At 39.1% G+C, this 17,855-nt stretch overlaps 1 protein-coding gene across 2 annotated transcripts in view; it reads left to right on the forward strand.

The window, feature by feature from the left end:
- Positions 1–17,842, forward strand: part of CSTF2 (cleavage stimulation factor subunit 2) — a 31,511-nt gene extending 13,669 nt beyond the window's left edge. Inside the window, exons 9-15 of one of the 2 annotated variants that reach the window (XM_005700155.3) lie at positions 2,661–2,720; positions 3,363–3,504; positions 4,293–4,468; positions 4,753–5,030; positions 11,803–11,913; positions 12,651–12,775; positions 14,932–17,842. In XM_005700155.3, the coding sequence (XP_005700212.3) occupies positions 2,661–2,720; positions 3,363–3,504; positions 4,293–4,468; positions 4,753–5,030; positions 11,803–11,913; positions 12,651–12,773 (890 nt within the window). In that variant the 3' untranslated portion in view covers positions 12,774–12,775; positions 14,932–17,842. The remainder of the gene's footprint in view (positions 1–2,660; positions 2,721–3,362; positions 3,505–4,292; positions 4,469–4,752; positions 5,031–11,802; positions 11,914–12,650; positions 12,776–14,931) is intronic. The other variant, XM_018044367.1, reaches the window with a different exon arrangement.
- The last annotated feature ends 13 nt before the right edge of the window (positions 17,843–17,855 follow it).

Consider the following 17,855-nt stretch of genomic DNA (forward strand, 5'->3'; position numbering starts at 1 on the left):
GGCTATTCAAATATGAAATTAATTAAATGGAATTAAATGGAAATTAGGTGAAATCTAAAACTCAGTTCCTCACGTACACTAGCTGCATTCTAAGTGCTCAGGAGCTGCATATGGCTAGGGTACCATACTGGATATTGCAGATATAGAACATTCCCATCACTGCAGAAAATTCTGTTGGACAGCACTGTCAAGTGATTTAGAGCCCAACTCTACAAGAATTAATGATGAAGCAAATGAATCCTTTGTTTCTATTTAACTTATATCGCATTTTCCTGGTAGTTTAATGCTTCTACTCACATGTTCTCTCTGCCTCTATGGAGAGCTGAGTAAGGAATTTTAGTAACGAGCATGTAACATATGGCTAAATACGTGGAAGACTAAAATTAAACCCCAGAGAAAACTGGGGGAGTGGGGGCTGGGAATCAAAGGTCTGTGATGCCTGCTCGGTAAGTGTATGTTATACTGTGGTAGTAACACTGGATTCCACCACAGCAACAGCCACTCCAACATCACCACGTTATTTCTACTACTGAAGTTTGAAGAAAAAGAATGCAGTGATTTGTTTGAAACCAACATTGGGAAGCGAGGAAAAAAAAAAAAAAAAACAGAGGGAACTAACAATAAAACTGAGTGCATCCTCTAGGCCACGCACTTTAGTTTTCATAAACAACCTTGGGAGTTGGGGGGCGGGGATCGCGGGGGTGGCAGCACTTCAGTTTTCAGGTGAAGAGCCAGAAGCTCAGAGTTCTAAGTTACTTTCTCAAGGGGACAAGGTAAGTAAATACTGGTATCTGAATAATGTAGACTGGGCTTGGTGCACTCGTCTTCTCTTCCAGCTAATAAGTTGCAGAACTAAGATTCCAAAGTCTCTGACTCTAAAATCTCTCCTCTTTCTGTCAGTCCACACTGCTTCTATTAACTTCTAAAAATGCTTTTTAATGTATGCTGTTCTAATTCATGGGCTTCCCTGGTGGCTCAGATGGTAAAGAATCTGCCTACAATGCGAGAGAGTGAGCGAGCTGGGTTCAATTCCTGGGTCAGAAAGATCCCCTGGAGGAGGAAATGACAACCCACTCAAGTATTCTTGCCTGGGAAATCCCATGGACTGAGGAGCCTGGTGGGCTGTAGTCCATGGGGTTGCAAAGAGTTGGACACAACTGAGTGACTAAGCACATATTCTTGTTCATTGTGTCCTTGTGATTAGAAAGAACTGCTTTGGATAAGTATAGGGAAGCTTAAATTACCTAATAGCATGTGGTCTATAAGTAAAACCCATTTTTGAATTAGTTTTTAATTTTTTTTTTAGCTATGCCCCATGGTTTGGGGGATCTTAATTCCCCAACCAGGGATTGAACCCAGGCCATCTCATTAAACGCACTGAGTCCTAACCACTGGACTGCCAGGGAATTCCCCCAAACCCTTTTTTTTTTTCAAAGCAAAATACTAAGATAAAAGTCTATGCACTGTACTCCTTGTCTGTGGTTTATAAGTGACAATGCATAATCTTGTCAGGCTGTTGACAGTGGAACAAGCTTTCGTCCAGACACCTCATCTGAGCAGCCCATGCTTTTGTGCTGTTGTGCCCTACCCAGCTCGGCCACTATCAGTACTATGTGTCACAAAGTATTTCTGCTTTGAATACTTAGAAAGAAGGAATTAGAGATTCAGTCATACCTTTGCCTCTTCCCCAGCCATGAATAAATCAAACTTTGTTTAATACATACTTCCATAAGACATCTTCCCTCTTGATGTAGTTATCTTTACCTTTCTGGTCAAAAGTTAACAAAGGGAAATGAGTTGAGTTTTGAAGGTATATCAAGGATGTATTCATGAAGAGAGAAAATGAGACTTTCCTTCCTAGTTTTCCTTTAGTACCCAGCAGAAGAAGCAAGAATCTTTCATTTGTACCCAGTTTGTCATTCTTTTCCTGCAATCCGTACTTCTTTTGAACATTTGTAAAGGTGGAAAGAGACAGTGAGATGTTTAAGAAGAGACTTCTTGCCTTCTGCTGCCTTAGTTTAACATTGGTGCCCTGTCATCTTATTAGTCTTTAATGATGTCGTGGTGTTTGTTTATCGAAAACTTACAGTGGTTGAGTACTTCTTGAGGAGTGATATTCTCTTTCTTTATCTAAAGTTCATTCACTGTATTTCCCCATTTGATAGCAGAAATTTTTGTGCCTTAAAGTATGATAGAAGTAATACTGTCCCACTTTTGTTATGGGCTTTTCCAGAATAAATCTTGCCTTCCAGATTCACTGCGATTTCTTCCATTTTTTGCTTATGAAAATATGTTTGCCTTCTTTGCCTAACTAGAGATTCAGTAGCATCTGTTTTATATTTTGTTTCTTTTTTTCATAGTATCATAAGATTTAAGGGGAATCCTAGTAGCAGAGGTGAAAATTACAAGTGGCTGGTTATTCCTGCCCAGATAAAATCAGTGGCCTACAGGTTTTACCTTAGGAAGCAATCTCATCAAAGCAGGACAGTTTCAGATCATATAGTTTAGGAAGATTTTGTAGCCCAAGGCAAGCTAATGACCTCTTAACTTTTTAACTGATACTATGAATAAATCTCCAGTGTCTGTATGCTTCTGCATGTGTGTGTGCAAGCTATTTTAAGTGTCTGCTCTTTCTCCTTTTGAACTTGCTGCTCACTTAGGAACTGTACAGCACTCGCCCGTGGGACCCACCGGGCCTGCATCAATTGAGCGAGTTCAAGGTACCCATTGTATCTGCGGGTTTCCTTTTGCTTGTGATGTTCAGGGTGGGACATTGAGAGGATAAGGACTGCTCGGCAGTCATCCTCACGTTCGGAACCCAAAAGGGTAGCGTTTGGGGTTTGTTTGTTTGTTTGTTTTTTCCTCTTGGGGCCACAGGCCTAAGATTGATGTCTTCACACAGGGCAGAGAACATGGAGGATATGGGCATCTGTCTGAGGCTGTACTCCCTCCCTACTGGTGTCAGGAGGCTTGGATGGAATAGCAGTCTGTAAGGAGACAGCCAGTTCTCACAGAGCCATGGCAGTGTTCACATATGCCCAGACCCTAACTTTTGTGGCTCTGGTCCTTGAACTAAGATTGATTCTAAGCAAAACCACGGGCCCAAGTTTCTTCTTCAGATTGCAGTGCTAGGCCTTGGCAGGTTGCTCCCCAGTTTGCTCTTTATATAATTCCATCCATACCTCTGACCTGGCACAGATTCTGCCTATACCCTGCTTCTGTTCTTGAGCTGCAAGAGGACTCTGCTGTGGTGAGCTTTCATCCACTCTACAGTGTCTGAACTACGTTGTCAGTGGTAGAGTCATTCCTTGTTGCCATATGTGTCCTTCACAGCAGTAACTCCCCGTTTGTTTCCCTGTCAGTGCCAATGCAAGACCCCAGAGCAGCTATGCAGCGTGGGCCCTTGCCTGCCAACGTCCCAACGCCTCGAGGTCTGTTGGGAGATGCTCCAAATGACCCACGTGGAGGCACTTTACTTTCTGTAACTGGAGAGGTAGAACCTAGGTAAGCCCTGACACAGAAGAAAAAGATTGGAGGAATTAGAATTTTCCCTTGCTTTGAGAACAAAGTCTTCTTATACCATTTGTGCCTGTTTGCTTATTTCAAAAGATAAATATTCACGACCACTGTCCAAAACAAAGCACTTGCTGGGCAGAATTTGTAGTTGAAGTATGTCATTTTGAACTAACCATTGCAACTTCATCCTCAGGAATTAGAAATTCTAGCAGACATATCAGACTGGGAAAAAGCTACTAATAATAGCAATAATAATAATAATGGATATTAATGGGGTTTATGACTCTGAATCTGCTTTGAATACTTGAATACTTTATTGAGATTATTTCATTAAATCTACACAACAACCCTGTTATTGATACTAACCCTGAGGTTGATACTAATATCAGTCCCATGTTACAGATGAAGAAACCAAGGCATCAAGAAGTTAAGCAAATGTGCTGAAGATCAACACAACTAATACGTGATAAAGCCCAGATTTGAACCTATACAGTAACCCATGTTCTTAAGCACCATACTGTGTATTCATTATATATAATGAATATCCATTAATTCCTCCTTAATATGAGTTCCCTGACGAAATATGAAATTCTGAAATACATGGGTTTACATCTCTATAGTTTGTCTTTGATCTGTTTTGTGTTATTCTCTTAGAATTTGCAGACTGATGTTTATATCAGTTCTTTATCTAATTTTTACTTGGTGATCTTCTGGTTGACACTTTTCATGTTGTTTTGTTCTCTTTTAAAATATAACATTTTTTTCTCCATCTCTAGAGGTTACCTGGGACCACCTCATCAGGGTCCGCCCATGCACCATGTCCCTGGCCATGACAGCCGTGGCCCACCCCCACATGAGATGAGGGGAGGGCCATTAACTGAGCCCAGACCTCTAATGGCAGAGCCAAGAGGACCCATGATAGATCAGAGGGGTCCACCCTTGGATGGCAGAGGTGAGGGGAAACCATGTCACAAAGCTGACTGGTAGTTGTGGACTCATGATGAATGCTCTGTCTTAGGCTCCAATCTGGGATACAGAATGCTGGGGCAGTAGAGTTGGCAAACATTTTTCAAGTTTATCTGCAAATTTGAGAAATTGAGAAGGAGAAAGCAATCTCATGTAGCTGGGGGACATGTGACTGGAGAAAATAGATTTCTGTCTTTCTTTGATTATTGGTTCTTCTTGCAGTAAATGTGGGTAGCTACCGAATAGTTTTCTTTCAACTTTTTTTTATAGGTGGAAGAGATCCACGAGGCATAGATGCACGAGCCATGGAGGCTAGAGGATTAGATGCTAGAGGATTAGAAGCCCGTGCAATGGAGGCCCGTGCAATGGAGGCCCGCGCTATGGAGGCCCGCGCTATGGAGGCTCGTGCAATGGAAGTCAGAGGAATGGAGGCCAGAAGCATGGATACAAGGGGCCCAGTGCCAGGCCCAAGAGGCCCTATACCTAGTGGAATCCAAGGTCCCAGTCCAATTAACATGGGGGCCGTTGGACCCCAGGGATCCAGACAGGTATGTGTAGTACTCTCATTTCCATGTGAAGTCTTGATCTATTCAGGAATTGGTTATTGAGGCTGATTATTACTGCTTTCTGGTTTCTGAGCTTGTTAGGAAAGATTAGGATCTCCCTTCCTTTTGTTTCTCTGTTCCTTAGGTTGTGGTGGTTTTCTGACTGCCAGGAGTGTAGTCCATAAGTGTAACCTTGTCCCACAATTTCAAATTCCATTCAGAACAGAGCCCCTGATTTTAAGGGACAGCGTGTACATCAGTAGAATCTAGGCATGGATAATTTGAAAAGCCTCCCGCAAATGATTCTAATGTATAGCCCTAAGAACTACTGCATTCAAGCATATGAAGAGCTATTCGTGGTCATTTAGCTAATCTTAAGTTTGCAGAAATCTGTTTTAATTTAGTTTCATCACATAGCCTAAAGTGAACAGTGGAGTATGAATGGCAGTTTACTAATGCTTACCTTAAAAGCTGTGCAACTGAATTTTCTCTTGTTTCTCTTTATTTGGCTCTCCAGCTATGTGTTATGATGGGCTATGATTATCTATATGTTGTCATCTCCATCCTTTTTACCCTTCAGGTAGTACATATGTATCTTCTCCGTGAGTTTGTTTGCTTATTTTGTTTTGTTTTGTTTTGTTTCTGCTAATACTTATGTTTGCCTCTAGCTCTTCCACCTTCATATTTCTTCAGTGTGACTTCCTCCTTCCTATATGTACTTGTGTTTCTCTTTTCTCTCCCATATGTTTCTGTGCTTTATTCCCTCTCAGGCATGCATGTGTATGTGTGTATGAGAGAGAATTGTATGGTCAGAGTGGAATGGAACATGTCAGACATCCAGTTCTCTCATTTTATAGGTTTGGAAACTGAGACCCAAGAATTCAGGTGACTTATCCAAATTCACAAAACTAAGAAGTGGTAGAGCAAGGAACAGAACCTATGTTGTTTCCTACTATACTGCTACGTCTCTGTGGCCTACACATTGTATATTGTGTATATGTGTATTTGTCCCTCCTCTTTAATATGAAATGTGAATATGTTGTTTTCTGGTATGTGTAGGAAAAAACTTGGTTACTGTTTTTCTAGTTGTACTTTTTTAAAAAATGTGTTTTGGGGCTTGATTTTTATTGTGCCCTCTATGGTCAGTAAGCCTCATAATTAAAACGGGTTTTTAATGCTTTCATTCAGTCGTTCAACAAATATTTGTTGAGCACTTACTGTATATCAGACAGAGCTATAGGTAGTGGGGATAGAGCAGAGTGAGCAAAATAAAGTCCTGCCCCTGTAGAGCTTACATTCTAGTAGAGAGAAAAATAACTAATAACTGCATGATGTCCTTATATAATTCTATTGAGAAGCCTTTTGAGAAGGATGTCAAAAATAATAGTTGGAAGACTGTTTGTCAATAATTCCTTTGTCCTTTATCTTCTAGTACTTGGACTTGTTATTCTGCAATATTAAATTTGTCATAGTTTTCATTAGTAGATTTTGTAAAGGCAATTAGATTTGAGGTAGAGAAAAAATTTTATCTTCAAACTTTTAAAAATTGTTCAATGTGTTTTCTTATACACAAATAAAATACATTCACTCATGTATAAAAGATAGACAGTAAGAACCTCCCTTCCTCCCTCTACCTGTCTCCCTATGACCCCCATTTCTGGTAGATAACCACATTTTATTATAATGTATCTTTCTAGCAAATCAGAATACATACTATTTTTACAAATATGAATATACATGCATTCTTATTTTTTCCTCCTTTCACTTTTCTGCACCTTGTTTTTTAACCTAATAGTATATCCTTAATTCATAATTTTAAATCAAATTTTGAAATTAACTTCTGTCCACCTAATTGGAAACTTGTTGATAAAGGCTTTTTATTACTAGGGTAATTATATAACTTATTGTCTATACAGAGACACATTTGAGGGTGCTGTCAGTAATTACTGTGAGGTAAAAGCATAAACTCGGACTGTCTTAGTAAACCTAGATTCATGCTTACCTGTATTATTGCTTGTCTGCCTAGAACAGGTTCTTCTAGAAACTTTAAATGGCCATTATTAAATGGTTATACATTACAGTACCTCAAATTAGTATTGACTGAAGCCTCAAAAATGTTATTCTCATAGATATTTCAGGTCCATAACAGATCATTGAGGTTCAGACTGGTCTCTGGATTCAGTATTGATAAAGAACTGAAAGTGATAGTATGTTAGCAATCTGTACCAAGCTGTTTTAATGCTTCATGTCTCTAGTGTCTTTGGGAACTGAGTTAATGCATGCACATGAATATTCCAGATAATAGAATTATTCAACCAAGTTTTTAAACTATTTTAATGAAAAATCATTTATAAAATATACTATGCTTTCTTCTTTTCTTAAACAGGATGCAAAAATGATTTTGATCATTTTTGATTACTCAAGGTCATCATTAAATATAGCCACTCATTATTATATATGCTATAATAGGAATCATAGTTATTTCCTGCTTTGCTTTTTGGTGTCCTTCACTGTCAGACTGTCACCTGGTTCTTCACAATGCTATTATGATATCTGCTCCTAATGGTTTATCCACATTTCTTTTATGCTTTGCTGCTTTTCATCTGCTGGGGAAGCAGGTAACATGTATATTAACAATTTGTGTTTAATAAGAGCAGAGATCAAATTGCCAACATCCATTGGATTATAGAAAAAGCAAGGGAATTAAAAAAAAATGTACTTTTGCTACATTGACTATGCTAAAGCCTTTGACTCTGTGGATCACAACAACCAGACCACCTTACCTGTCCCCTGAGAAACCTGTATGCAGGACAAAAAACAATAGTTGGAACCAGACATGGAACAACAGACTCATTCTGAATTGGGAAAGGAGTACGTCAAAGCTATTTATTGTCACCCTGCTTATTTACTTATATGCAGGGTTCAGTTCAATCACTCAGTCGTGTTCGACTCTTTGCAACCCCATGAATCACAGCACTCCAGGCCTCCTTGTCCATCACCAACTCCCGGAGCTCACTCTAACTCATGTCCATTGAGTCGGTGATGCCATCCAGCTGTCTCATCCTCTGTCATCCTCTTCTCCTCCTGCCCCCAATCCCTCCCAGCATCAGAGTCTTTTCCAATGAGTCAAACTCTTCGCATGAGGTGGCCAAAGTACTGGAGCTTCAGCTTTAGCATCCGTCCTTCCAATGAACACCCAGGACTGATCTCCTTTAGGATGGACTGGTTAGATCTCCTTGCAGTCCAAGAGACTCTCAAGAGTCTTCTCAAACACCACAGTTCAAAAGCATCAATTCCTTGGCACTCAGCTTTCTTCACAGTCCAACTTTCCCATCCATACATGACCACTGGAAAAACTATAGCCTTGACTAGACGGACCTTTGTTGCCAAAGTAATATCTCTGCTTTTCAATATGCTATCTAGGTGGGTCATAACTTTCCTTCCAAGGAGTAAGCATCTTTTAATTTCGTGGCTACAGTCACCATCTGCAGTGATTTTGGAGCCCAAAACAATAAAATCTGACACTGTTTCCACTGTTTCCCCATCTATTTCCCATGAAGTGATGGGACCAGATGCCATGATCTTCGTTTTCTGAATGTTGAGCTTTAAGCCAGCTTTTTCACTCTCCTCTTTCATCTTCAGCAAGAGGCTCTTTAGTTTTTCTTCACTTTCTGCCTTAAGGATGGTGTCATCTGCATATCTGAGGTTGTTGATATTTCTCCCAGCAGTCTTGATTCCAGCTTGTGCTTATTCCAGCCCAGCGTTTCTCATGATGTACTCTGCATAGAAGTTAAATAAGCAGGGTGACAATATACAACCTTGATGTACTCCTTTTCCTATTTGGAACCAGTCTGTTCTTCCACGTCCAGTTCTACCTTGCTTCCTGACCTGCATACAGATTTCTCAAGAGGCAGGTCAGGTGGTCCGGTATTCCCATCTCTTTCACAATTTTCCACACTTTATTGTGATCCATACAGGCAAAGGCTTAGGCATAGTCAATAAAGCAGAAATAGATGTTTTTCTGAAACTCTCTTGCTTTTTTGATGATCCAGCAGATGTTGGCAATTTGATCTCTGGTTCCTCTGCCTTTTCTAAAACCAGCTTGAACATCTGGAAGTTCACGGTTCACGTATTGCTGAAGCCTGGCTTGGAGAATTTTGAGCATTACTTTGCTAGCGTGTGAGATGACTGCAATTGTGCAATAGTTTGAGCATTCTTTGGCATTGCCTTTCTTTGGGACTGGAATGAAAACTGACCTTTTCCAGTCCTGTGGCCACTGCTGAGTTTTCCAAATTTGCTGGCATATTGAGTGCAGCACTTTCACAGCATCATCTTCCAGGATTTGAAACAGCTCAACTGGAATTCCATCACCTCCACTAGCTTTTTTCGGAGTGATGCTTTCTAAGGCCCACTTGACTTCACATTCCAGGATGTCTGGCTCTAGGTGGGTGATCACACCATCATGACTATCTGGGTCATGAAGATTTTTTTGTACAGTTCTTCTGTGTGTTCTTGCCACCTCTTATTAATATCTTCTGCTTCTATTAGGTCCATACCATTTCTGTCCTTTATCGAGCCCACCTTTGCATGAAATGGTCCCTTGGTATCTCTAATTTTCTTGAAGAGATCTCTAGTCTTTCCCATTCTGTTGTTTTCCTCTATTTCTTTGCATTGATTGCTGAGGAAGGCTTTCTTATCTCTCCTTGCTATTCTTTGGAACTCACATCCATTGCCTTCTCCATTCAGATGCTTATATCTTTACTTTTCTCCTTTGCTTTTCACTTCTCTTCTTTTCACAGCTATTTGTAAGGCCTCCTCAGACAACCATTTATGCAGGTTACATCATGTGAAATGCCAGGCTTGATGAAGCACAAGCTGGAATCAAGATTACCAGGAGAAATATCAGTAACCTCAGATATGCGGCTGATACCACTCTAATGGCAGAAAGTGAAAAGGAACTAAAGAGCCTCTTGATGAGGTTGAAAGAGGAGAGTGAAAAAGCTGGCTTAAAACTCAACATTAAAAAAAACAAGATCACGGCATCCACTGCCATCACTTCATGGCAAATAGATGGGGAAACAGTGGAAACAGTATCAGACTTTATTTTCTTGTCTCCAAAATCACTGCAGATGGTGACTGCAGCCATGAAATTAAAAGACGCTTGCTCCTTGGAAGAAAAGCTATGACAGACCTAGACAGCATATTAAAAAGCAGAGACATCACTTTGCCAGCAAAGGTCCGTATAGTCAAATCTATGGTTTTTTCTAGTAGTCATGTATGGACGTGAGAGTTGGGCCATAAAAAAGGCTGGGCACTGAAAAATTGATGCTTTTGAGTTGTGCTCAAGAAGACTGTTGAGCGTCCTTTGGACAGCAGAGATCAAACCAGTCAGTCCTCAAGGAAATCAACCCTGAATATTCATTAGAAGGACTTATGCTGAAGCTGAAGTTCCAATTCTTTAGCCACCTGATTGCAAACAGCCAATTCATTGGAAAAAACCCTGATGACAGGAAAGATTGAGGACAAGAGGAAAAGGGGCGGCAGAGGATGAGATGGTTAGGTAGAATCACTGACTCAATGGACATGACTTTGAGCAAACTCCAGGAGATAGTGAAGGATAGCGAAGCCTGCCATGCTGCAGGTCATGGGTTCACAGAGTTACAAAGAGACGACTTAGCAGCTGATCAACAACCACCACCTAAGCTCTGGGTGAATGCTTTGAATGTGAACATAATTCCAGCATAGGGACCTTTTAACAAGTATTCTAGGTGCTCTGAGGCCTTTTCCTTGGGTTCTGTTTGTTTTCCAAAAGATTGAACCCATTGAAGATCTTATATACCAGTAAGAATGATATAATTGCACTTGGTTAACTCAGGTCAATCATGTTTCTTAGTCTGTATTTAGCAGAAAGCATCTGCTGTGTATTCTCTAAGGGAAGTTATAAAAAAACAAATGTTGGGCTAATAATAGTCATTTCCCCAGAGACCTTCCCGTCTCCTTTCTGCCCCTGCCATTATGATCATTTCTGCCTTACTTATGGGATAGGGCCCTTTGGGACGAACCGTGTTTGATTGAATTAGAGATAGGCAGTATCCCTGTGAATGTAGCTCCCCAATGGGCCATCATATGTTATTCCACAATATGTCAGCTTTCATTTCTGTTTCTGCTGAGCGATAGTTTCTCAGATGCTGTCAGTTTTACCTGTGCTTATATGGCTGAATTTTGCTTGATTTAATAGTATCCAGTTGTGCTTCGTGGAGAAGGAAATGGCAACCCACTCCAGTATTCTTGCCTAGAGAATCCTGTGGACCAAGGAGCCTGGTGGACTGCCATCTGTGGGATCGCACAGAGTTGGACACGACTGAAGTGACTTAGCATGCATGCATGCATTGGAGAAGGAAATGGCAACCCACTCCAGTATTCTCGCCTGGAGAATCCCAGGGACAGAGGAGCCTGGTGGGCTGCTGTCTATGGGGTCGCACAGAGTCAGATACGACTGAAGCGACTTAGCAGCAGCAGAAGCAGTTATGCTTTGTGGTATTTGTTGATGATGCTGGTGCTGTCATAAGCAAATGTATCAACTTACTAGTTGATCTCTGGCTAAACCCTGCCTTCTGCGGTTGCTAACAGTAGGAACTGATCTTCAGAGTCATTTATTTGCCTTTTTTACTCGTCTCCACAATCTGATCCTATTTTTTCACATTGCTAATATTACTGGATTCTGGTAACCTAAATGAAAAGTACCAAAAATCTCTCCTTGTCTCTGTGCACATAGGTCCCAGTCATGCAGGGAGCAGGCATGCAGGGAGCAAGCATTCAGGGTGGAGGCCAGCCTGGTGGCTTTAGTCCTGGCCAGAACCAAGTCACTCCACAGGACCATGAGAAGGTAAGTAATGTTGTCCAGCTGCCTCCGTTTGCACAAATCTTTTGGAGTCCTCTTTTCATAGTCACCATGTGGAGGTCCTGGGTCTTCAGAGTCCCTTTGGAAATGATGCTTATACTCTTAGAATTCTTTATGATCTTGTTACCTGAAAATCTGTGGGCCAGGTCCTAAAATTCTTAAATGGCTATACATCAGTGGTAGCTTGTCTTAACTTTTCAGACTCATCTGCCAATAGATATTTTGTGTGCAGGCCTGATTGACCTGGAAATCCAAATCCCTTTCTTCATCCCTTTTATACCTTATCCCTAAAGATGATAGCAGATTCCCCACAAGCATATCTTTCTGTTTCTATATTTGACCGTTGTAGGGAGCTCAAAACTTGTGAAAAGGAGCAACTTTCAAAGCTCCTTTCAAAGGATTCAATTCTTTCAAAGGATTAAAAACTGTAGATTTCCCAGGGGTTACCAATATCATCTTCATCAGTAAGAATTTGGGGTTCATGAATGTGTCTGCTTTGAATCTTCTAATCTTAGGCATTGTACCTGTGCTTTTCATTTTGCCTCTTCTCACCAGCTGGTTTTGTTTTTTTCTTTGGTTTGGTTTGATTTTTTATTTTTTATTTTTATTTTTTTTTTTTTGGTTTTCTGTATGTGAACTATCCTTCCGTCTTGGACAGAAGCCGGTGGTAGTTTTTTAGCCACCATCGTTAAAACTCATTATGTTTTTTTTCCTCTGCACAGGCTGCTTTGATTATGCAGGTTCTTCAACTAACTGCAGACCAGATCGCCATGCTGCCTCCCGAGCAGAGGCAGAGTATCCTGATCTTAAAGGAACAAATACAGAAATCTACTGGAGCTCCTTAAAGGTGAGCAGACTTACTGTGCCTGAGTCAGACAAGCTCCTTGTGCATTTGGGGTATGTACTTTTCAAGCTTAACCAACAAGAGTCTCTTGATCTCAAGACTACCTGAGGCCTGTACCCCTCTTGACTAGACCCTTCACTCTTCAGTAACTCAGTCCCTGTCATGGTAAGCGAGGTGATAGGCATTTATTCAGTTGTTGAATTGATTGTAATCTCATTTAACCTTTTTTTCCTAAAATTGGCAACAGTGACATATGATCAAATTATGATTAACCAAATCAATCAAAATCAAATAAAAATTAACCAAAGTCAAATCAAAATTAACCAAATTAAATCAAAATATGATTAACCAAATTAATCGAATATAGAAATGTAGAAAGTTCAGGGTAAAAGCTCTGGTTTCTCAGTCTCATTCCAAAGACAACTGCTAACTATAGTTTGGTATGTATTCTTCCAGAATCAGTTGTTATTTTATTCTCAACTCTCCCATCAAAATGAAAATACAAATCATTTCAATAAAATATGTAAACATTTTAGTTTCAAGTATTTATTTTACATTGAATATTTTGAGGTTAAACTGTTACAGCACATAATTTAAGGTAGTGAATGTCCACCATCACCATCAGTCCCTGTACGTTATGGAGGTTGCTGTACACTACTGCCCTTAGTTTCCTTGCTCTTCAGTCAGCTAGAAAGGAACATAATCATGTGACCTAACCTGATTACATGTACAGGGTTTTTAAAAAAATTTTTCCCCAACATCTTGTATTTCATAAACAATTTTGCTTTTTACAAACAGTTTAAAATTTACATTGTCCCAATATCAGTTGGAATTTCACATTTTGAATTTCTGCTTTTTATTCCCTTTGTAATAATTTCTGTCCGTATATCACTTAACAGTGGTCTCATTTACACTAACTAGCAGTCTTTACTAAATATATTGTATTTTAATCCATATTTGTAATATTGTTAAAACTTTTAAACTGTAAATATGCATTATATCTGTATCTAGACATTAACTTGACTGAACTTTAATGGGAAGCTGTCATAGATGGATGGCACCAGACTTACAGTGCAACTAGATCTTTTAGTCCAGATACCCAAGGCATTCTATTTTCTTTAGTGAAAGTGTAGACTGCCTATTAGAGTTAGAGGAATAGATTTTTAAAAACTAGTCCTCTCTTACTTTTTCTAATCTATTTATGCCGGAAAAGGTATCCCTTAGAATGTGAGAAAATTATGTTTTGGGATAGTAGAGGTAAAAATTGTTTCTGAAATTTCTCTCCTTGTATATTCTTGCTTATAAGGTACTTCATTTCAAAGCCTTGCACATAAACCACAGAGCAGGGTTTTTTGTTTGTTTTATCTTTTATTTTGAAATAATTAGAAATTCACAGGAAGTTGGGAAAATAGTACAGAGAGCCACATGCACCTTTCCCTTAGCTTCCCACAATGATCAAATTTTGGGAATCTTGTACATAATACCTTTTTGGTTTATAGTGCAAAAGGAAGAAATGTACATTGGTACATTACTCTTAACTAGACTACAGACCTCATTGACCTTTTAACTCTTTTAAACCTCCACTAATATGTACGTGTGGAGCATGTAGTTCTTCGCAATTTTCCACTGGAAAGGTTTTAATGTGTATTTGCTGGTATTGGTGCATACTGGAGCCAAGAGGTTGGCTCTCCCTCCATCCTATACCTTACTGGTTGTGATCCAGCTCTGCTATCACTGACAGGCTTATGTACCATTACCATTAGGTCAGTGGTTCTCAGCCAGAGGTGGTTTTGCCTACATGATACTGGGAAATGTCTGGAGACATTTTTGGTTACCACAGCTTTAGCGGGTATGGTGTGCTACTGGCTTTCAGTGGGTAGGGACCAGAGATACTGCTAAACCTCCTGTAATGCTCCGGACACCCCCTGATAACAAAGTTATCTGGCCCCAGATGTCAGTAGTGCTGAGGTTGAGAAACTCCACTGTAAGAGATGATTATTTTGGGGAAGCAGGAGGCAGACACCTTAGGAATCTGTTCCTGGTGATTTGTTCTTATGCCTAGACTCCTTCTCCTACCTTTAAATTCTTTTCTTCCTAATGTTTGGGGAAGAGAACTTTGTCTCCACTTGTAATGGCTTTCTCCCAACTTTTCCTTACAGGTTTTCAAAAATACCTGGCAACAGATATGGAAATTAATTCCATTACTTTGTTGAAATGTTGCAAAAAGATGACTTCTACATCCTAACCCAAATTGGTGCCAGGTGGAGGACTCCTATCACCTTCTCTCAGAACAAAATCAAATCATTCTGTTGTCTTAGTTTGTATATTTTCTGTGACTTGAAATAAACTTTGAACACAATTTTAGTATACTGCAAATTGATATGCATAACCTTTTTGCTTTTAAAAGGCTGAACTCCAAGGGTGAAACCTCACACGTGTTTTCTACCCTTACTGCAATATTGTACTTTAATGTTGCATAGCTGTTTTTCCTTTTAAGTTAACCAGTTATTCTTAATGATATTTGAGAATTTCTCAGAAACAGGGTTTTCTGGAACTTAGTTATTGCTTAGTTTGCTTCCAACAGAAATAATATTTGCCCTTTGAGAACTTGCTAGAGCTTCTGAGTCTACTCAGAAAATAGCATGTGCTTAGAGCTGTAAAATGGTCACAAGGCCAGCGAAGCAAAGAGCCTACATAGCAGAGCAGTGTATTTAGTCTAGAAAAATCCAAATATCAAAGTGTATTTTTTGGTCAGTACCAGGAAGGGGATGACAGGATGAGATGTTTGGATGGCATCACCAACTCAGTGGACATGAGTTTGAGTAAACTCCGGGAGTTGGTGATGGATAGGGAGGCCTAGCATGCTGCAGTCCCTAGGGTCACAAAGTTGGACAAGACTGAATGAATGAACTGAAATGAACTAAAGTCTATTCACATACATAGTTCAGAGTTAAGACAAGGGCTTTTAAGTTAAGACAAGTTAAGACAAGGACTGGTTTTAATGTGTCAGCAACACAAGAGACTGTTGACATTTTCTTGTTCTAAAACTCTTCAGTCTGGGTAGTTAACTTTAAAAGTTTAGAAAACCACTAATTTTTCCTGTGTTCAAGATGAAATAAACACTGAACAGAAATCAAACAATACATTTCATCTTACCTTCTAAATAATTGCTAATGTGCAGCCCTACCCAGTAACCAGATTTATTCTAGGAAATTAAAACATAGAAATTCTAAAATTTTTACATTTACATTTTTCTCATTTATTTCAAAAGGACCAGATGTATAAGCAGTCAGATTGCCCATTAGGCCTGACCCTGCCTTCTTCCTTTCAGATGGGTGTGAACACAATCAGTGCCACTGGCTATAACCTACAGCTCTTCTGGCCTAGTATTCTCTCTCATAGTGGCATTAAGGAGAAACATGATTTATCTCCATCAGGCCAACCTCAAGAGGTTAAGAGGTGCCTTAATAATTAGTAAAGTTCCACTGGAACTACTCCTGAGTCTGTTTATATTCTCAAAGTCCTAGCCTCTGCGTTAGGATTATGGTCAAGTGAATTAAAAGCCTGCCATAGGTGTAGAGAATGTAATAGCATATTGCTTACATGTCAAGCAAAAGAATGCAAAGATATTCAAAATTATGAGGGACATTAAAATTAAGAGATTTTGTACTCATGTATAAGCATTTACTACAACAAAAGTTTGCTGAGAAAGATACTCGATAATTGCAACCTACACAGAAAAACTTGATCAAAACAGCTGAGAAGCTTTCTAGGTAGCCTGCTCATCCCTAATTTGGGCTTAGATGTTGATTGTATGTAGGATTTATTATTATCATTACCTTTTCTGCTAGCTTCCATGAACATTCTAGGCCTTGATATGTTGATTTTAGCAGCAGCCATGACTTGAAGTGTCAATATATTGAGACATCGAGACCGAGAATACAGTCTTTCTCCTTAAGAACACACTATAATAAGTTTTAAGGAACACTAAGATTCCAAATCAGACTCATTGAAGATCAAATTATAATTTGGTCAGCAGTTGTCTAATAGGAACCAAATCATCAAAGCTACAGTGTGCATGTTCCAGAAGCCTTATTAAATTTAAATTAGCTGAAATCCGGGAAATTGGTAACAGCAGGGGTATCCCAATCTATTCTCTCGGAAACGTCCATTAGTATTTTTTCTTGATGTCTAGTTAATACATGAAACACAATTAGCTACCATGAGTTCATGACCTTCCTTTATTTTGTTCAGACTAGTTACTGAAAAAATTCAGTTTTTCTAATCCTTCAAGTCATGTAGGTTTCTGGACAATTAGAAGTAATCATTCATTTTTGGTCACAATGGTAGAGAGATAGGTGCACTAATGTTAATTCAGTGGAAACATTCTTGTAAATCTTATGATTTGAATTGTCTTTGAGCACAACAAAATGTGTATTATTTTTCCTCTTTTAAGGGCCCCAGCCTTCTTTCCTTCTACTGATTCACTGTGACTACTGACACCCCAGAGCCAGGTGGATGGAAAAAATAAAAGAGCATTTTGATAGGAGAAAGAAAAGGCATTTTGCTTCTGTTACTGAATGATTCCTTAATAGGTACGTAGGAGCCAAGGAAATGTCAAAATTTTAAATTATCTTTTTAAGACAAGACATTAATCACTCCCCTTGAGTAAAATGGTAATAAAGAGTCCTTGTTGACTAAATAATCATCCTAAGATGGAGTTCAAGTTTTCACAATTATTTCCAACAGAACAAGGCAAGCTAATGACAACATAGCTGACTTTCATTATGATACAATTTCAGTTACGATTAGCATACTTTCAAGATTATCTTTCCTAAATGGAGAGCCTAGATAAAGTAACAAAGATTTATTCATTAAACAGAAAAATCCTTCATTTTTTGATAAGCAAAAATAAGTAAAGCATAAGTTGCCGTTCACACTGGATAAGACCATGTTTAACAGAATGTACATACTGTTATATAGGGATTGAGTTCTTGGTAATTTTATGTTTGTTGTTTTACTATTTATGTTTATTATATTTTGTCATTAATTCTTTAATAAATTTTTATTTGAAAAAAAATCA

This window comes from Capra hircus, unplaced genomic scaffold (assembly GCF_001704415.2).
Source record: "Capra hircus breed San Clemente unplaced genomic scaffold, ASM170441v1, whole genome shotgun sequence".
Taxonomy (NCBI): Eukaryota; Metazoa; Chordata; class Mammalia; order Artiodactyla; family Bovidae; genus Capra; species Capra hircus.